Genomic DNA, 14,100 nt, shown 5'->3' on the forward strand with positions numbered 1-14,100 from the left:
GGCAGGGCTCAGAAGCTGCCATGGCCTAGTTAGGAGATGAGCTTCCCAGGGCGATGGTGACTGCCGGCCACGTGGCCTTGGGTTGGTCACGTTCTGTGTTATGGTGGGTGGCAAGGCCTTCCGGTGCAATTCCAGCTGGGCAGGAACTTGGGGACTGGTTTATAGCGCCTTCTGACAGTAGAGTGAAAGACCTATAAAAATTGAGATGGTTATTATTAGGTTTTTACTAGTTTCTTTCATGTAATTTGGGGTGCTGCAGCGCATTCCACTATTGGGCAGCGTGGCTGAAGCTGCCTATGCTCAGGTGGGGACTGGATCTGCCGCATGTGGATGGCGGTCAGGCTGTCCACTGCCAGCAGTTACAGCAGGAGGCAGCTGATGGCCCAGATGGCAAGAGGACCATTAAGTTTCCAGCTGAGGGTGTAGACCAGCCTTCCCCAACCTGGTGCCCTCCAGATCTTTCAGACTACAACTCCCACCAGCCCCTAGCATTTTATGACTGTGTTGGGTGAGGCTGATGGGAGTCCGAAACATCTGGAGGGAACCAGGTTGGGAAAGGTTGGCAGAGAGAGAATTTCGGCTCCATGCTGACTTTTCTGCTCTTGAAATGATGCTGGTGCGTACATTTATGTTCCCGCTCCTTGATTTGATATCTCTTCTGTTCTCAGTCTTCTGTCTGGCAAGACAGGCACTAGGTATGTATCCACACTAAGAGATGTGTCTGAAATGTAGGAAATGGAAGAGAAATCAATTTGGCCCACATTTTGAAGCAAACCAACCTAATATGCTAGTCTTGAACACAGCTGTCCATTGAATTACACCCTTCTCTGAATTTTGTAGTTCCGGTTCAAAAGTGCACAAAATTGCCTATTTCATATGGGTGGGTGGGGGAAAATAGTACAAAATACATATTTTAGGGGAAGAAGTATGTGTAAATGTTTTCAATCCCCAAAAAGCCTATGGATGGAATGGACCTAGGATTGACTCCATGCAAAAGTAGCATCCCTTCCCAGGATATACATTTAATGAGAGCGTGTTATCAACACTTCCTCTTGTTCTATGCCTAGAAAGCATGGGTCTGAGTGGTGTTCCCCTTGCTCTGCTCCTTTCCCAAGGAAAGCCCGCCCTTAAGCTCACAACAACAACAATCTGCAGAAACCCAATGCCACTGATGTTGCCATGTGCTGCTTCCCCAGGCAACAACTTTGCCTGTTTGCAGAGTGACGGTCTGGCTGAGCTTGCTGACACAACCTTGGTTTGCTGCTCAACCTTGAACTGAACTCAGATCCTTGCACACAATTCAGCTTGTCACCAGCACTGCTAAGGAAAGGCCAGCTGCTTTGCCCCTTTTAATTGCTTCTGTTCCTCCTTTCTGTATATTGCATCCAGTTTGCAGGATACTCTACAAGGCATGACCCTCTTGCTCCCTTTTTACAGGCTGGGGTGTGGATTTTACCTGATGGAGCTGGGCCTTCCAGGTGTTGAAAAATCTACGCTCAACTCTCAAGGGCCATTTTTGTTTGTTTGTTTCCCTTTGTGAACTAGACCCTACCACTGTGGGTCAGCCAAGACCAGACACCTGTTACTCTAGGCACCCAAGAGGGATCATTGCAAAGGGCCTTGGCTCCACAAATATGTAAAGGGCCTCTATGCTGAAATTCAAACCAGTTTGAAAGCGATTTAGATGTCACACCTCCCTCCCTCCACCACATGTACCGGTGTTATGCTCAGCTTTGTGCAGGAAGGGGAGGGCACTGCCTGGAGCTGTACTGCTGGTGCACGGGCCCAATCCCCCACTCAGGCCACCAGTACAGGACCCTCTGCACTGAACAGCCTCCCCCAGCCTTGGCTGAGGCTGATGGGAGTTGTAGTCCAGTCCATCTGGAGAGCACCAGGTTGGGGAAGGCTGGCCTAGAACTATAGTTCCCTGGCTGAGATTCAGGGCAGTTAAGGCGTTTCCCAAGGGCTTAATATATGTACTGTGGCAATAGAGGTTTTGTATAGCAAAAGCAAATAATTAAACTCGGTCCAGTGGCATACTGAGAGCCAGTGCAATTTGTTTAGCAAAGGCATTACATGTTGGGGCTTAGGGTGCTGCGTTAAGCAATCTGCAGCAGCTGCAGCCTCTGGACCCACCTTAAGGGGAGCCCCACATAGAGTGCCTTGCAGTAATCCAGCTTTGATATTAGCAGTGCATGTGGTCAAGGAATGGACATAGTTGGGATACTAGCCGAAGCTGGTGAAAGAATCCTCTCTCGCTTTCCAACATACTTGGGCTTACCTTATTGTATCCTCCTCACATCTACTCCATGGAGTAGGCTTAGGCAGGGGGAGAGGGGGGCTGAAGTCACCCAGTGAGCTTCCTGGCTTGGTGGGGCTTGGCGTCCAGTTGAAGGGCAGCCCACTCTCCTTGGCTGTGCAATGCCTCCTATTCTGGACTAATGAATACAGCAGGCAGGGGGGTAAGTGCAGGTATGTGGCGCAGAACCACAAAAATATCCCAGCAAGGCCGTCTGCCCACAAGCCAGGCATGAAACAGGATTTCTTGGCTAAGCTGCCCATTCTGAAGACTCGCAGGGCATGTTCACGCATGAAGTACTTGGTGAAATTTTGTCTGGTGCTTGTGTTCTTTCTTTTTTCTTAAGAAGAAAACTCTCAAGTGCTGGGCCAGGTGATTTCCTGGGACCAGTTTGTTCCCACCTATCTACTGCAGTAGGGACGTGGGGGGCGCTGTGGGTTAAACCACAGAGCCTAGGACTTGCTAATCAGAAGGTCGGCAGTTCGAATCCCCGTGACGGGGTGAGCTCCCGTTGCTCGGTCCCTGCTCCTGCCAACCTAGCAGTTCGAAAGCACTTAGTGGCTTAGTCATGCTGGCCACATGAGCCGGAAGCTGTACGCCGGCTCACTCGGCCAATAAAGCAAGATGAGCGGCGCAACCCCAGAGTCGGTCACGACTGGACCTAATGGTCAGGGGTCCCTTTACCTTTATCTACTGCAGTAGGACCCCCAGAGCCTCACACAGACATCTCCCTTGCTTCGTATGTTAAAACAGCCTTTCCTAATGGCTGGCTGGGACTAATGGGAGTTGTAGTCCAAAAGCATCTGAAAGGCTGCATTAAGTCTTCTCCCTACCACCATACGAGGGCTCTTGAATTGCCCCCTCCTCCTTAATGATTGCTCCAGCATCCTGTGTTATCCACACACCCATCCACTCTGACTGTGCCTGCAAGCTTTAACAAATTAATTGGTGCAATTTGTCAATGGATGGTTTAAAAGGCACCTTCACTGTAATTTTGTAATTTGTATATTTATATAGATGCCATTGATTAAAGGCCAGGCTGATTACAGAATCTTTTCTTGACCTCTCTACCCGCTGCGAGCTGAGATTGGGGGAAGGCCAGACCTGGAAAACTCCTTACAAAAATTCCTCGCCGTCATGTTGCACAGAGTGTGAAAGCAGCCTCTGCCAACCTGGTGCCCTCCAGATGTTGTTGGACTGCAAGCTGGTGTGCTGACCTGGGGCTGATGCAAGTTGTAGTCCAACAACATTTGGGGGTGCTGGGCTGGCAAGGACAGGGGCAATTTAAAAAAAAGATTTCTGCGTGACTGCCTCAAACGATATCTGATTTCTCTGTGCTCCGGAGACCAGCTAGGGAATTCACACAGGTGCCAGCTGTCAGAAAAGAAAAAGCAGACTGCATTTGTGCAGTGCAGAGTTGTCATAATGAAACAAACTTGTCCACAAGGAAGGAGTTCCTCTTTGTGGCTGTCAGTTGGAAGTGGGCTTCTGTGACCAAAGAGCCATTGTTAATATTTCCCAAAGTCTTCACTGTGGTTTTTGTCATTTTAGCAGCTTGCAACTGCATATTTATTTGTCCTCACGGGCTGCAAATGCAAGGCAGAGTTGGTCTGTTTTAATAAACAGAAAACATGTGTGCGCACAGATGCCTCTTCCTTCCACAGCTCAACCCTGTCGGTGCTTATATCTGTGTTTGGGTTCTTTTTGTTTTAAAAGCCAGCGGAGCGCTTGGCTTGGCTGTTATTTTGTGGCAAGGAGTTCCACAAGTCAGTTTGTGGGAAGAAATTCTGCTCCCTGCTTTTTTCCCATTCCTTCCTTGGCCTGGGCATCCTTACCTGGAAACAAGTAAGCAGAAAGCTTCCATAACAGAATCCAGAGAACTGTAGTTTCTGCTCAGAGTTACAATTCCCAACACACTTCGCAAACTTCATTTCCCGGGGTTCTTTTGTGGGATCCCTGTGGTTTAAGTGTGTGTCTTATATGGTGTTCGCAAGATGAGAGAATGCATAACATTGTGCTGTTGAAGTATCTTCCCTTCCCTCCTTTAGGCAGGCTCCTGGTAACTATTATTTTTAAAAGTCTGAAACAGTCGGGGACCCTCCCTGTTTATACAAACATTCATCCCAACTGCTGCTTTTAAACTGCATTTCCCCCTACAGCTACCTGGCTGAGTTCCTCTCTTCTGTTAGTAAATAGTATCCTTGCCATCTCTTGGCTCCTCAAAAAGGAAGGGTACAGTCTGCTTAACCCTTTCATGAATGACAGGTTACACAACCCGGAAGTTAAAATTCAGTCTACTTTGAAAAATGCCTTTTCCAACAAATAGGATTATCCTCCTTCTCCTCCAATCCCAGCTGTGCATTTACACACACAGGATCTGACATTGCATTGCTGCAAAACCTGCAAGCATTGAAATACATGGTCTTGTGTGCACTTCATTTTCATCACAGAGCAGTGCTAGTTTGAAGCCCATGTCTCTTTTCCTGTACTAGGAATGCCTGGGAATTTGAGTGGGTGTGAAATTTAAAGAGAGTTTGAGGTTACTTTGTTGAATCACAAGGGATGAAAGAGACCTGTAAGCCTGGTCCAAAGGCAGGATGCCGATGGGCATCAACGCCACCCCCTCCGCCCCGAGATTTGACTCCCATAATCCAGGCCACAAATGGCATACCAAGGCATCTGCAAAGCAACTAGATCCAGATGACTCAAGCAAGCGAGTCCAGTTCAGTACTGTAGAGAAAAGGGCCATTCAGCTTCCATACAGTTCCTCTTCTGAGGAACACTGGCCAAGCTACCCAGTGTTAGAAACTCAGATATATTAGCTAGACACCAAATGGCTCATTAAACCAGGGTTGCAGTCGCCAAAACGGAATGCCTAGTTGTCATTTTTGGGCCAGACATCTCAAAAGTCGTATTTTTCAATATGACTTTTTGGCTCCTGAAATTCTTTCTGATCAAATATAACAAATAGAATTCTACAGGATGTGTTGTCAGTATCTGAAAACAGTCAGGATCCAAGGATCCCCAGGCATGCACCTCCAGATGGTGGAGACGTCAGGTGACATCCGGGCAACCAAACATCTTCACTTGGTCACAAATGGCCAATAGCCAGGTGCAAAATGCACCAGGTGCCTGGTGAATTTTGAGGGCTGATGATAGTTCTGTTGGAGGCAGCATGCTTCTGAATGCCAGTTGCTGTGATGCACAAGTTGGGAGAGTACCCTTGCTCTCAAGTCCTGCTTTTCGGCTTCCCATTAGTGCATCTGGTTGACCACTGAAAGAGCAGGAAGCTGAACTAGATACCTGCCCCCTTAATCTGCTAGGGCTCTTTTTTCAGTTTCTCTAGGTAGGCTCCTGCTTCTTGATCTGCCTGGCACAGTAGCACCTCCTGCATCAGTTGTGGACCCCTTGTCTTTACTGTGTAATATCAGTGGGGCGGGGGAGCAGCACAGCACACTTGGCCTGGTTTCCTGGCCATTCCCAGACCAAATGATGCCTAGCAGCAGGGCTGGGGAAAATCCATCAGAGCTGGGCACAAAGTGGTAGAGGGCACAGCTCAGTGGCAGAGTCCCCTGGGAAAGGGGAAGAGTCCTGCTAGGGAGCCTAGAGAGTCTTCCCTAAGCGGAGCAGGGAACGCCAGATGGATCAGTGCTCCACTTCATTTCAAGGCAGCCTGAAGCAGAGCCGGCCTGGTCGTTAGGCAAAGTGTGGCAAAATGTCTTGGACCAGCTGTGGCTTGAAGTGAACATGAAACAGCAGGTGACAGCAGGATATAATAAATCAGCATCTATCTATCTATCTATCTATCTATCTATCTATCTATCATCTATCAGATTTCTTACCTGCCATGAAGCTGCAGGGTTGGTCACAACAATATAACTTGCAGTTCAAAAAACAGTTACTATAAAACCATTACAATGATAAAAAAGAAGGAAAACCATTCCAGATGAACAGAAGAGTATACATTCAGCAGAAATAGGTGAGTCCCAAAACAGAATGTTTTAGCTGTCACTGGCTGGGGGAAAGAGTTGAATCTTTTAGCACTAAGACGGAAAATGTGGAAAGGGAGCATTTTCACTGAGACTGTTGCAAGGAGAAAGGGTTTAACTCTCCCTAATTTGCAAGGGCCGGATGCTGCAATTTCTTCTCCCATCTTCCATTCCTTGGCTGCTGTTTACTTTTCTGTAAAAAAAAAACCTCAATAGTGCATGTTAATTGCACTATTAAGTCATTAATTGCCCAATTAAGTCACATCTAATTTGGTCCTCAGGTAACAGTGCTAAAGGGATCCTGGCTTAGAGGTAGAGAACAATTCTGGGTTCAGTGGGACCATTGGCCTGGCTAGGCATAAGACTGCTTGCTAAATTCCTAAGAGAGCAGTGGCTTTCCCAAATGAAACCACCCAATGAGGCTGAGATGGGTCTGTAATGGAGACTCCACTCCTACCTGGCACTGTCTCTAGCTGCATCAGTCTATTAAGCAACCAGGATGCACAGGAAGAATGCAGAGATGTGAGATGTTGGTGACAAGGTGATGTGTGACAAGATGCCATTTATTTTGTAGGGTTCAATTGCATGCTGTGCTAGAAAGGCTCCCTGGTTCCTTCAGCTGTTACTAAGCACACTGTTGCTGGCCTCAACCTTAATTGCTTAAATAGTTTCCAAGTGTTTGTGAAATAATTTTGTTAATCTGCAGGGCGCAGAAGGCCAAGAGTGACATTTCTGAAAATGTGCGCAACAGGAATCCAGTGTCTGGTTTGAGCTGGAAACCAGGGTGAGCTTCTCAGACTGAACAAAGAGAGGTGTGCCTCTTCTACCTGGAGGGGAGGGGGAAGTGCAAGAAATGCTTTTGCAAACAGCATAATCTGAGATCTGATTTTTAAAACTCACCAAATTGTTTTGGAGTCAGATTTCTGTGTATGAGGAGCGTGCTCTTTCTTAAGACAATATGATCATTGACATGGTCTCTGGCACAGGAGAGGGTGAGAAATGAAGGTGAAGAGCTGAACAAATATGAATTGGAATGGATTTGACTTGTCAAACCGGTGTAGGTGCCTTTGAGTTTCTGTATTTCTCCAGCTTCAGGTGAGGAAGTCAGGGGCAATTCAGTCAGGGCTGCCATCTTAGGCACCCTTACCTGGCTACAAGTCCCATGGAACCCAGTGAGCTGACTGCACGGGAGCAGGTGGAATGGGAAACATTTCTTTCCATCGATTTGGATTTTGGTTTCAGCAGGAGGAAGGCACAAGCCGCAGAGGGACCGAAATCAGGTCTCAGCAGGAAATAGCTGGCCAACGTTTAGCTTATTTCTGTTAATGATTTCAGATCTTAACTTAGGCTTTTTGGTGTTAGGCTTTTGTTTTCACCCAGAAGGGTTTTAGTTTCCTTCTTGAGGGACCCAGAAACTCAAGTGCCTTTCTGTAAACTGTTTAGACTCTCCCAAAACTTGGTTTCACCCGCTAACCCCCAATGACCCATAACATACTCAGCAGTTTCATTTAATCAGCTTTACTCATTAAGCTTTCCTTCCATTCCCTTTTACAGATTTCAGCCCTTGGCAGGGAGGGGGTGTCCTGCTGAAATAAATTCCAGATTTGGTGCCCATTTTTAGGGCAGTGCAAGGCTGCCAGTTTGCATACATCTGCTTTTCTTACATTCTGTTTTCTTTGAATTTTGAATTATTGGCAAGGGGCAGGACAGATGCTGCCATGGCATCTTAGGCAAAGGTAAAGGTAAAGGACCCCTGGACGGTTAAGTCCAGTCGAATTTGACTATGGGGTGTGGCGCTCATCTCGCTTCAGGCTGAGGGAGCCAGCGTTTGTCCACAGACAGCTTTCTGGGTCATGTAGCCAGCATGCTTCTGGTGCAACTGAACACAGTGACGAGTGCCAGAGCAGCGCACGGAAACGCCATTTGCCGGCACCTTCCCACTGCAGTGGTACCTATTTATCTACTTGTATTAGTATGCTTTTGAACTGCTGGGACAGAGCAAAGAGAGTTCACCCCATCACACGGATTCGAACCACCAACCTTCTGATCGGCAAGCCCAAGAGGCTCATTGGTTTAGACCACAGCGCCACCCACTCCCTTTCATGGCATCTTAAAGGACAGGGTGGGCCATGGGGCAAAGAATAACAGCTGCAGGGATGTCCTATGACCATTGGGTGGGGCCGTAGGTCAGTGATGGTAGAGCAGAATTTGCATTTGGGTGAAGGAGAAATCCATTTGAAATAGATTTACACATGGATTTTGCTGGGTCCGATCCAATTGGGCTTCGCTTGCCTCTCGTATTCAGGACCTGCTTATATGCCATCTGCCTGTGCAATGTCTGGTGTCCTTTCTTTTTTTTGTAAGCCTGACTAATTACATAGAAAATGACTCATTTTTTAAAACATATAAATGTATATAAAACAGTCAAGCCCTATGCTGTACAACATTTTGTGCAGAAGAATGTTACCAGTATATTAATACATATGAGCTTTATAAAGTAATATGCATTGTTGTATGCATCTGTATATGTCCTGGTTACTTTCTGCTTTATAACTTGTGTATAGTATTGTATGCATAATAATATAATTTGTGATATTTCCTTGTATTTGTAGCAGAACAGGGGACCTCACTTCTAGTCAAGATTAAGGAGCAAGTTGGGGTTTGGGGTGGGGAATCTCTTGAGATAGTCAGAAGATTGCATCCCTTTTTGGCATGCTGAAAGCCCAAAGATTAGAATCTATGGCATTTTAAAATAATTTTTTTAATAGGGCTGCTAGGAAAGAAATACTGCGCGCCCCCCATTTTTCTGAGACCTTACAGTCCCATTGCTGGCCTGATGCTAGGCCTGGCTCAGTAGTACAAGGCAGTTTCCTGTATTCACTGAAAGACTTGCCGAAGGCCCTTCCTGGATTCTGACATTTCTTTAAAAGCACTTGTGATGTGATATGTAATTTGAGTATTTTCCACCTGCCAATCTGTCTCGATCAGGGATAGACAATGTGGTGCCCTCCAGATGTTCAGCAATCAGCTGTAGTCGGCAGATTGGGATCTCTTGTGCCCTTGGCAAGGAGCTGTATTGGCACCCCCCCAGCCAACCCCCCCCCAAAAAACACACTTTACTGCAATAGCCACATTAAAAGTGACTACATTTTACTTGACCCAAATACTCAAAGCATCCAGAGTGAGTGCGAGGGTGAAGGGCAAAAATAAATAAATAAAGTGCATGTCTTTGTGCTGTGAGAAGAATGGGAAGTTTCTTCCACATTTCAACTTGCTGCGACAGGGGCGTCACGTCAGCACACACATTTACACCATGCGCTCCATAGTCTGATAGGTGATTTTTCACACCCAAACTCATCCCAGGCCTGTGTCCCAGCAGAGTTTGGTTTCACCAACCCCTAGGTACGCCTCTGGCAGGCAGTATGGTCAATGGTCAGTGCTGACAGGAGTTTGAGTCCATCAACATCTGGAAACCCCCGGCCTAGAGCCACAGAAGAGCATGGGATATATTTGGGAACCCCTAATCACACCAGGATCTTCAGCCTTGCTCCAAACTGCGAGCAAATGTTAGGCCATGCCATAAAATGTATGTACTGCTAGATTGTGAGGAAAAAACCTCAGAGCAGTTCACAAAAGAATAAAACAATAACATTGTCAATAAAAATGGTTAAAGCAGCTGTTTAAAACGTTCAAAAGATAATTAAACAATAAGCAAAGAACTGATTAAAACACAAGTCAGCATTCTACATATCTGGACAAGCTTGCCTGAAAAGAAATGTTTTTAGTAGGCACTGAAAGGAAGTGAAGGTGCTTGCCTGCCTCATATCAATAGGCAGGGAGTTCCAAAGTGTAGGTGCTGCCACACTGAAAGATCGATATATTACAACTGCAGAATGAGGATTATGAGGCACCTGCAGCTGTGCCAGTTCCACTCTATGCTCAGGGGTTCTCTGGTGGATGTTGCTACACCTTCACTGGTAAACTTAAGTGAAGGCAGCTGCAAACGGGGGGATATTTAACCTGGTGTCCACCAGAGATGGTCTGAATGAAGCAGCTGCCACCATTTTCATTTTGAGGGGAAGGTAGCGGCAGAGGACAGCCTACCTAAGGCCCTCTTATGCATGGCACTGGCACTTGCATGGGCCAGAATGTGCAAACTTGTAAGCTTCACAGAACTGTTTGTCATAGGTGATAAATAATGGCCTGGTTTGCACATTACATTTAACTGTGGTTGAAGAAACCATGAGTTGTCCCAGCGACAACCAAACCATAGCTTGTTTCTCCAAAGTCTGTTTTGTTTCCCAGCTGCTCTTGCTTTGTGCCTTAGCAGTTTGGCCGTTGCGTGGGGAAATCGCCAAGGAAATCAAAAGGTGACAGAAAATTAAAGCGGGACAGAATGTTGGGGAAAGAGAACAAATGAATGTGCATGGCTGAAGGAGGGAATTGAGATGGATGGATGGATGGATGGATGGATGGATAGTTAGATAGATGATAGATAGATAGATACATAGATAAGCTTCAGACAAGTAAAATTATAATGCTTTTGACTGTAAAGGACTTCCACAGGTATGGTGAAGGATAGCTAGATTCTGAGTCACTTTTTTGTCTTCCCCCTAAAATGCTGCCGCCTTGTGGACTCTGTCAGCCAAGGCGTCCACCTGTGGCTGGGCATGGCCCCAGAACATGTAAATCAGGAACAGGGCTTTGGAGCATGTGCAATATCTCTTTCCTGCTCCAGTGAGCACCCCCAAGTCAGAGGGGTGCGATATTCAGGCAAACTTTTAGCTGGGTCACCCCTCACTTTTTGGAAACAAAACCCTTCTGGTAACAGTGGAGGAGTGAGATCGAGAGATGGAGCTAGGAGGCAGCAAAGCTGTCAGGGCAGGAAGAAGACAAGAGGCCACCCCCCCACCCCACGCGCCCCTCCCCTTTGCCTGCTGCGATTGGCTCCCTGACCAAGCAAGGGAGGGAGCTAGTGGGTGCTGAAAGCAGGCAGCGGCCCAGAGACACAGGGATGGGAAGGCAGATCTGAGCCCTGTGCGCCTCTCCCTCTTTCTCTCTCTCTCTGCGCCACGGAAACCCAGCCAAGGAGAAAGAAGGCTTGCCTGGCTCAGTCATGTAAGCACCCTGTTCCTCCTCCTCCTCCTCCTCCTCTTCCTCCTCCCAGTAACAAGGGGGTGGGTGGGGCAGGGTGAGGAGGAAGAGACGGGGAAAGGTGCCTGTTGCACCTACGGGCACCATGGGCAACTCGTACCACAAGTGGAGCCCCCCAAACGCCAAGAGCTGGTCTCTCTGGAACTTTGGCCGCTCCGCAGGGCTGAAGACAGGTACGGGCTTGTCAGGTGGGGAGCCTGTGGGAGGCCTGGCAGGGAGGGTGTGGCTGGGGAGTTGCTGTGAGGCAGCCACTTTGGGGAAGGGACCGAAAGGGGCAAATATCCTCATGACTTGCCCCCGCCCCTGCCCAAATGTCCAGAGTACAAAACTCCTCCTTGGGCCCTTAACTTCCATGTTCATCCCTCCTCAAAGTGGCAGATACGGTGGGGGCGGACTCTGGCTTTTCTCAGGTATGAGGGGAACCTAACCTGGCATGTGCTCAGAGACATTCCTGTCTTCACATGCTCCAGAGCAGCTTCCTGTGGCTGCTGGGAGTTGTAGTCCAAAACACAGAGCCGTGGCCTAGCTATGAAGTCAGATTCTAGGGTTGAATCGGAGCTCTCATTGCTCTGGCAGTTCTGAAATCTGAGGTCCAGAGATGCTCTTCCGCACCTGGCTCTTTACCCTGCTGTCCCAGAGTTCCTGGCGCCTCTTGCTTGGGGACCCAGCTAGGAAATTGCAGCTGGGAAATACACTTCACCAGTGCAAGATCCTCACGTCAAAACGCAAGGGAGACGGTCTCCTGGTTTCATTGAAAAAGCAATTTGCGAAGGTGCTCTGGAGTCCTGAAGGAACCAAATCTGAAATTAAACCAGGGCTCAGTTTTTATTTTATTCATCACAAGATCTGCATAACACTTGTCCGTTGGCAGATTTGTAAGGCAGCTACGAAAGCACCAGAAAAGACCCAGCAATAATTTTAAAAAATGATGAGTGTAACAGTCATGCATTTGCAAACACACGTGTCACATAGGAACACTGAACAGAGAGCCAGGTTGGGCTGTGGCTTTTGGTTTGATCGTGCATTGAGTGGCAAACTTTGGGTTGTTGCTGTGGTTTCTCCTTGTTGTTGGAGCTCCCTTGCTGCTTCAGAAGAGCTGCTTCCCTGCCATGTTCTGAGAAACCTGGGGCCTGTCCTTGGGCCATCTCTGGTGTTGCAACCAGCCCTGAGGCTGCTTTGTGGGTTTCTAGGGCTAGTGCTTTGCTAATATAACCACCCCACAGAGGAAATCACTCCCCTGGAATCAGCCTAACTAATCTGGAAGGACTGTTCTTCTGTAGAGTCACTGGCCTGGATTAGAATATCCTCTCCACCCATTAGGAAAAAATCAGAAGACCAGGGAAACGCAAGCTCTTCCTCTTGCTTAAAATCTTTTAGAGCCTTCCACCCTTTTACTACTTGGTGTGTGAATGCCATCCTCAAAACTAAGGTTGCCAACTGTTTTCCCATCCTCTGTGCCTGAACCTCTAAAAGAAGCCTTACAGGTATTAGCAGAATAGAAAGCTTATCTCCATGTTGTGAAGAGCTCATTCTATAGGTTTCTGCAGATTATTCTGATATTAACGGCAAAGGAGCAGGGCTTCCCCACCCCACCCAGGTCAGCTTGTAACCCCAGTATCCACCTTCTCATTCACATCCAATATTACCAGCCAGTATCCCAAGGCCATTGTACAAATCCAGGTTTGACTGCACTTGGAGTACCGTTTCAGTTCTGGTCACCTCACCTCCAAAAGGACATTGTAGAGTCGATTCAGAAAAGGGCAACCAAAACATTCAAGGGAATGGAGCAACTCCTCTATGAGGAAAGGTTGCAACATCTGGGATTTTTTAGTTCAGAGGAAAGGGCAAATAAGAGGTGACATGATATAAGTTCATAAAATGATGCGTGGCAAGGAGAAAGTGGAGAGAGGAAAGTTTCCCTCCCCCTCTCATAACACTAGAACTCGTGGACATTCAATGAAGCCAAATGTGAAGATTCAGGACAGATATTAAGAAAGTATTTCTTCATGTAGCACATAGTTAACTGTGGAGTTCCCTCCTGTGAGAGGCAGTGACGGCCACCGAGTTGGATGGCTTTAAAAGCAGAATGGACAGATTCATGGAGGAGAAAACTATCCATGGCTCCTCGCCATGATAGCTGTGCTCTGCCACCGCTGTCAGAGGGAGTAAACTTCTGAATACCAGTTGCTGGAAACTGCAGGAGGGGACAGTGCTGCTGTGCTCAGGTCCTGCTTGCGTTCTTCCCATGGGTAGCTGGTTGGCCACTGGGCTAGATGAGCTATTGGCCTGATCCAGCAGCAGTAGTGGACACTGGACTCTCAAATTTCAGCAGTGCCCTGTGTGATGCAAAAATTCGGCACCCCACCCACCACCTCTCACGCTCTGTTCTACAGCATTAATGTGGTGCCCCTTGCAGTGTGGCGCCCCGTGTGGCCGAACCCTAAAACTGCCTCTGCCAGCAGACACTTATATTTTCATCCAGCTGTTTCTCTGTGTTTCAGCCTCCCCCAATCTGAATGCCCTCCTGGCTGGGGCTGATGGGAGTTGTGGTCCAAAACAACTAGAGGGTACCCAGGTTGAGGACGGCTGCTTTATTCGTTGCTCGTTCTCCTTGCCCCACCTCTTAGTCTCCCTCCCCATTGTCAAAGTATAGATTAA

General features: G+C 47.6%; 1 protein-coding gene and 1 long non-coding RNA gene across 3 annotated transcripts in view; one reads left to right on the forward strand and one right to left on the reverse strand.

The window, feature by feature from the left end:
- Window positions 1–14,100, reverse strand: part of LOC310767883 — a 936,392-nt gene that overhangs the window by 656,802 nt on the left and 265,490 nt on the right. The gene's annotated exons all lie outside the window — the stretch shown is intronic.
- The window catches only part of NHSL3 (NHS like 3), a 55,287-nt gene that overhangs the window by 6,489 nt on the left and 34,698 nt on the right, over window positions 1–14,100 (forward strand). The window contains exon 1 of one of the 2 annotated variants that reach the window (XM_083625139.1): window positions 11,304–11,615. The exons of the other annotated variant lie outside the window; for it this stretch is intronic. Coding sequence (XP_083481265.1) covers window positions 11,528–11,615 — 88 coding nt within the window. The 5' untranslated portion in view covers window positions 11,304–11,527. Of the gene's footprint in view, window positions 1–11,303; window positions 11,616–14,100 lie in introns of those variants that run through there. 2 annotated transcript variants of the gene reach the window in all.

This window comes from Podarcis filfolensis (assembly GCF_964270895.1).
Source record: "Podarcis filfolensis genome assembly, chromosome: 8".
Classification (NCBI taxonomy): Eukaryota; Metazoa; Chordata; class Lepidosauria; order Squamata; family Lacertidae; genus Podarcis; species Podarcis filfolensis.